Source organism: Cotesia glomerata, linkage group LG8 (assembly GCF_020080835.1).
Source record: "Cotesia glomerata isolate CgM1 linkage group LG8, MPM_Cglom_v2.3, whole genome shotgun sequence".
Classification (NCBI taxonomy): Eukaryota; Metazoa; Arthropoda; class Insecta; order Hymenoptera; family Braconidae; genus Cotesia; species Cotesia glomerata.
This window is the reverse complement of record NC_058165.1, coordinates 2,791,467-2,798,474: the sequence shown is the minus strand read 5'-3', so window position 1 is coordinate 2,798,474 and position 7,008 is coordinate 2,791,467. Positions and strand designations below refer to the sequence as shown.

The window sequence follows — 7,008 nt, the reverse complement described above, 5'->3', positions numbered from 1 at the left end:
AATCAATTATAATAAAAAAATGATTTTAAAAATTTTCACTTGTAATTTTTATTAATTTTCACATGTGGAACTTTTTAATTAAATTTTTTTATTAATTAATTTAATTGCTATAAAATTCTAAAAAATTAATATCTGTCAACTTCAGTGTCATTTGCACCCATTATTTTAATTTTAATTATTGAAATTTTATAATTAATCTATTATAAATTTTAATCTGCTAAAAAATTAATAAATAAATAAAAAATTTATTGCCAACTTTATAAAGTTTAAATTTTTAGTTACAAAAATTTCCGCTAGGGAAAATTTACTATTTTTCTTGACAGTTCTCGTATATTTTAAGAACATTATTTATTATTTGTAATAAGTAAAAAATATTATTGCAAGTGTTAATTGTGATAATTGGAACAATAATTAAAGTGTTTTGATAATTAAAGTTTTGCTGTTGACTATTAAGAATATTATAAATATTTAATTGGACTTAAAATAATATGTAAGTGTGATTTATAAAAAATTTTTATTTTTAGGTTATGAATTTTGTAATTATTTTGTCAGTAATTATTGTTTAAAATAATTATTTTATTTATTTAATTAAAAATGTCAATTTTTTTATTTTATTTATTATTACAATTCATAATATTGAAATCAGCTGTCATTAAATTTTTTTTTATTAATTAAATTAAAAATGAAAATTAATGTAGCACATATTTAATAATTTTAAAAATTTTATATCTAATAAATTATGGCAAAAAAAAATTAACATTTAGAAATTGTAAAAAATAAAAAATGCAATTATTTAAAAATAATTTTTTGGAACAAAAATTTTTGATAAATAAAATTAAAAAATTGTCAAGTGACAGCTAACTTGAATATTATAAATTATAACTGAAAAAATATTTTTTTAAAAATTGCATTTATAGTTTTTCAAATCAGCTGACATTTAAAATTTTTTTTCTTTTAATTTTTTCAATAAAATTCTAAAAATTTTCAGATGTCAGCTGATTTTATTTTTATTAAAATTTATGATAATTGGCTTACTAGATATTTATGACATTTAAGATAGCAGTCACTTGACAATTTTAAAAATTATGTTTAATGAAAATTAATTTAGCATATACTTAATAATTTTTAAAATTTCATAGCAAATAAATTATGGCTAAAATAAATTAGAAAAAAAAAATTGACTTGTAAAAATTTTTAAAAATAAAAAATGCAATTTTTATTAATAATTTTTTGGAACAAATTTTTTTGATAAATAAAATTAAAATTAAAATTTGTTAAAAAAATTCGCATTTTCAATTTTATAAAATTTCTACGTCAATTGTTTTTTTTTCATTTTTTTTTTTGGCAATAATTTTTGTTAAAAAAATTTTTTTTTATTTTTAAAATATCTGTTAATTTAATTTTCATAAATATTTAATAATTTTTATAATCAATAAATTATAATAAATTGACATTCAAAAATTCAAAAAATAAATGAAAAATTAAATTTTTCTAAAATAATTTTTCTGAATAAATTTATTAAATAAAATTACTTAAAAAAAATTCAGACATTTAATTTAAAAAATGTGCTTAATAAAAAAGTATTTTTTTTATTTTAATTAAAAAATGAATTATATATTTAATTTAAATTTAATTTCCAGAAAAATGGGAGAACGCAAAGGAACAAACTTATACTATCCACCGGACTACGATCCGCGTATGGGTGGATTAAACAAATTTATGGGTACCCATGCCCTCCGTGAGCGAGCACGTAAATTACATATGGGAATATTAATAATAAGATTTGAAATGCCATTTAATATATGGTGTAATGGATGTAACAATCATATTGGCATGGGAGTAAGATATAATGCCGAGAAGAAAAAAATAGGAATGTACTACAGCACTCCGCTGTATATGTTCAGAATGAAGTGTCATTTGTGTGATAATCATTTTGAAATAAAAACTGACCCAGCTGTAATTATCAATATTTATTATTATTACTATATTTTTTTTTTTTTTTTTTTTTATTATTAAGACTTATTAATAAAATTATTATAATTTCAGAATCTAACTTATATAGTAGAAACTGGAGCGCGTCGCCAAGAAAATCGTTGGGACCCAACAGAAAATGAACAGATTGTACCAGAAGAAAAAGAAGTATCAAAAAGACTCTATGATGATCCGATGTTCAAATTGGAGCACTCGATGGACGATAAGAAGAAAGCTAAATCACAGAATACTACTTTAAATGCTATAATTGCTAATAATGAACAGTTTAAAGATGACTATGCGATAAATTCTTCGCTACGAGCTGCATTTAGAGTTAGTATTTTATTTCTTCAACTAAGACCGCAATATATTATCTATTGCACTGTACTTTCCTAACTATAATTTGACGTTTTTAAAGATATAAGCTCATCTTGATGTTATACTCATCAAGAGCTTTCATTTGAATACCTACATGCATTTTTATATATTTTTCATATATATAATACATATAAATATATAAAATATATGAAAAATTGATGTGGGTACTCAAATGAAAGGTCTTGATGAGTGTAATGTCAGGGTGAGCTTATATCTTAAAAAATGTCAATAGTTGACAAAATAGCAATGTCATTTCTTAATTATTTACATTTTTGAAGATATAAGCTCATCCTGATGTTATACTCATCAAGAGCTTTCATTTTAGTACCAACATGACATTTTTTATATATTTTATATATATGGTATTTGTTAAATATATGAATATATAAAATATATGAAAAATTGATGTGGGTACTCAAATGAAAGGTCTCAATTAATGTAACATCGGAATGAGCTTATATCCTTAAAAATGTCAATAGTTCTCAAGATACAATGTCAGTTCTTAATTATTGATATTTTTTAAGATATAAGCTCATCCTGATAATATATTCATCGAGACTTTTCATTTGAGTACCTACATGGCATTTTTATATATTTTTCATATATATATATATATATATATATATATATATATATATATATATATATATATATATATATATATATATATATATATGTATATATATATATATATATATATATATAATAGATATAAATATATGAAAAATTGATGTGGGTACTCAAATGAAAGGTCTCGATGAGTGTAACATCGAAATGAGCTTATATCTTTAAAAATGTCAATAGTTCTCAAGATACAAGATCATTTCTTAATTATTGACATTTTTGTAGATATAAGCTCATCCTGATGTTACATTCATCGAGACCTTTTATTTAAATACCCACATGACATTTTTTATATATTTTATATATATGGTATTTATAAAATATATGAAAAATTGATGTGGGTGCTCAAATGAAAGGTCTCAATTAGTGTAACATCGGGATGAGCTTATATCCTTAAAAATGTCAATAGTTCTCAAGATACAATGTCAGTTCTTGATTATTGACATTTTTTAAGATATAAGCTCATCTCGATGTTGCAGTCATCAAGAGCTTTTATTTGAGTACCCACATGCATTTTCGATATATTTTCATATATACATATATGTAATATATATAAATATATAAAATATATGAAAAATTGATGTGGGTAGTCAAATGAAAGGTCTCGATGAGTGTAACATCAAGATGAGCTTATATCTTTCAAAATGTCAATGGTTCCCAAGATATATTAATTAATAATTTTTCAGGTGAAGAAAAAAGAATTACAAGAACGTAAAAGCTTGTCATTAAAAATGGGGCTATCGAACGTAAACCTCGTTGACGAACACGCTGAAGATGTAAAGCTAGCTCAACTATTGATGCAGAATAAAAAAAGTAATGGGAACAAATCAATTTATTCGCCTTTAAAAAGGCTCGTAAATTCCAGCCATGTTCATAAAATTAAAAAACAAATGGCACCCTCGACTTTGAAGGTGAGTATAGTCAAAAAAGATAAAATTCAAGGAGATAGTACTTGCAAAGCAAGTACTAAATTAAGTACTAGTACTTCTCTAGTTAATTATGATTCATCTAGCTCCGACAGTTCATAAAATAAATTATAATAAAAATAATAAGATTTATTTTCTGTGTATAAATTTTTATATCTTTCATTTATAATACTTTTTATAACAATAGAAAATTGGTGCTCAGAAAACTGAGATCAACATTATTATTTATTATTATTATTATATTTTAAATCTCTATAAAAATTACTAGTCTATTTATATTTATATTTATAAAAAGTATTTTTTTCATATTTTTATAAAAAGTATTTTTTTCATATTTTTATTAAAAATATGAAAAAAATTACTAATAATTTTTAAAAAATATTTTCAATAAAAATTTTAAGTATCTTAAAAAAATAAATGTGATTAATTTTCTCACTAAAAAATAATTTATGATATGAAAAATTTTTTATAAATTCATACTAATTTTTTTTTTTGAAAAAAAAATTTCAAATAATTAAAGTTATAATAAACAGACTGATTAATAAATTTATCTTAAATATATAATATATAACTAACCAATTGTAACATTATCATTATCAAAAATACTAAACAAAGTTTCTAAAATTATTTATAATAATAATAGTAATAATAATAAAAATAAATCAATAATCATGTACAATAAAAAATTGAATACACTGTATATACATTAATTAAGGAAAAAAAAATATATGTATGTATATAATATATATAAAAAAGGTATCAATATTTTTCTTATAATAAATAAGTATACTTTAATACATATTATGTATTTAATATAAAGCTCGTTATCGTTGTACTTTATTTAGATATTTTTTTTTAGATTTTTTAAATTAAAATTGGAAGTACATGAACAAAAAAAAATTAACTTGAATAAAAAAATAATTCTGGTAATTATGCAGAAGTGCAGAAAATTTTTGAATAATTTTTTTTTTAATTGTTCTTTTTTACGGCAGATTTATGATGAAAATTATGAAAATTAAATATTTTGGAGATTTTTTTTTTATTTGAAGTTTATAAATTTATGATTTTAGGTATTTTTCAATGAAATGGTGACCATGCTATTTTTTTCCGGTTATTAAATATTTTTTTTTTAAAAAAAAAGCGATAAAAATGGAATAAATTAGAAAAAAAAAATTCAAAATATAATTTGAGAAATTTTTGAAAAAAAATGGTAAATATTTACAAGTGGGGTCAACTATTTTAATTTTTATTTTTTTAAACGAAATTTGTATTTGATTTTAATGATATATTTTTTTTTAAAGACAAAAAAAATGAACAATTAAAAGAAAAAAGTTAACTATCACAATTTCAACAAATTTATAAATTTTTTAGAACTTTTTTTTATTTCTTAAATTGTTCGTTTTTTTATGTACTTTTCAAAAAAAAAAAAAAAAAGGCCATTCGGCAGCCGAAATGGAAGTAGTTTTCATAATGAATAATAAAAATACTACTAGGGTTGCATACGAAAAAAAAAAAAATAAATTTCTGTCTGATTAAACAACGCTGACGTCAAAACGAATGCAAAAGTAAAATTTCATAAAATCTGCCTGAGAAAGTACGTGATTTTTAGCCTAGACTGATAAAAAGGTACACAAATTAAAGCTTATTTAATAATCTTTCAGATACCATTTATAGAATTTTGATAAGATATCGCGTTCAATTGTAATTGCACGAAAATACGGTTAAAGTGAAAATTTTTGCGATTTTTGAAAATTTTTGAATAGCTATTATTCCTAAACTATTCAATTTGGAGAAATAAATAAGTACACTAATTGAAGCTTATTAAATAAGCTTTTGAATGCAATTTACAGAAATCTGATAGGATGTCGCATTCCATTGTTATTGCACGGAAATAAGGTAAAAGTGAAAATTTTTTTCGATTTTTGAAAATTTTTGAATTGCTCTCATTTCTAAACTAATCGACAGATTTGGCTCATCTTAGAACTTAACCTCGGAAATCGTCCTAAGAATAAGTATGTTACGTTTTATTGAGATCCGTATAGAATTACGAGAGTTAGAAAAGAGACAATGCCGATTATATCGTATATATATATATATATTAAGGTGGCCCAAAAAAACCGACTATTTTTTTTTTCTTAGTCTCGAGTGAAAAAATGTTAGTTTTTGATGTTTTAAGAGTCCTCAACAAAGGACAGCTTAAAAAAAAATTTTTAAGAGGTCACTCCAAATTTTTTAAAATTTCAAAAATCGTCAAAAATTGAATTTTTTTTTTTTTAATTTTTTTTCTCGTTACGGTATAATTTTATAGACCAAAAAAAAATAAGTTTCTGAAAGTTTCAGTTCAAAATTTAAATTTTGAAAGGTCGCTCATAATTTTTTTTTTTTTTCTTTAATCGGTCATATCGCCGACTTTAATAATTGTTGGGAGTGGTACGTTGGGGTCTTTTTGGTTTGAAAAAATCTTAACCTACGCGGCAAGGCCAAATCTCAACCAAGCTGGTTTCTAAGACCAGCTTGGGATTCGAATCCGCGCCTGGCAGTTGATTAAATAAAATTATTAAATTAAAAAAAAATTATATTTTCTATGTTGTGCTTGATTTTTAGTTCATCTCGTGATGTATTGATATATATAAATACATACATATATAAACTTTTGAAGCAAAATTTTTCAAAAGTTCCGTCATGAAGACCAATGCAATAGTTAGATTTCTATGAAATCTACTGAAAAATATATAAAAAATATCAAAAAAAAAAGATAAAATAGAAATTTTATCCAAAAACATAAGAACCAAATTTTTTACTAACTTTTAAAGGCAAAATGCGCCGTAAAAACAAGAAAAGTTTGAAAAAAATTAAGAAATGTAAATTTTTTACCTAGTTATGGCCAAAAAAATGGAGTTGACCCAACCCTACTTGTAAAAAATTACTAAAAAAAATTATTCAAAAAAATAAATTTTTTGAGTTTTATTTTATTCCAATTTGATCTAAAATAGGTAGAACTTCACTTCTGTATAATTACCAAAAATTTTTTAACTAAAAAACTTTTCTTGAGTTTAGTAAATTTTAATTAAATAATTTTTCTCTTGGTTCAAGTTAATTTTTTTTTAAG

At 21.7% G+C, this 7,008-nt stretch overlaps 1 protein-coding gene across 3 annotated transcripts in view; it reads left to right on the top strand.

Moving 5' to 3' along the window:
* The window catches only part of LOC123271065 (coiled-coil domain-containing protein 130 homolog), a 37,305-nt gene extending 33,274 nt beyond the window's left edge, over positions 1 to 4,031 (top strand). For 2 of the 3 annotated variants that reach the window (XM_044737296.1, XM_044737297.1), the window contains exons 2-4: positions 1,641 to 1,956; positions 2,047 to 2,304; positions 3,660 to 4,031. In XM_044737296.1, the coding sequence (XP_044593231.1) occupies positions 1,645 to 1,956; positions 2,047 to 2,304; positions 3,660 to 4,001 (912 nt within the window). In that variant the 5' untranslated portion in view covers positions 1,641 to 1,644 and the 3' untranslated portion in view covers positions 4,002 to 4,031. Of the gene's footprint in view, positions 1 to 317; positions 491 to 1,640; positions 1,957 to 2,046; positions 2,305 to 3,659 lie in introns of those variants that run through there. The other variant, XM_044737295.1, reaches the window with a different exon arrangement.
* The last annotated feature ends 2,977 nt before the right edge of the window (positions 4,032 to 7,008 follow it).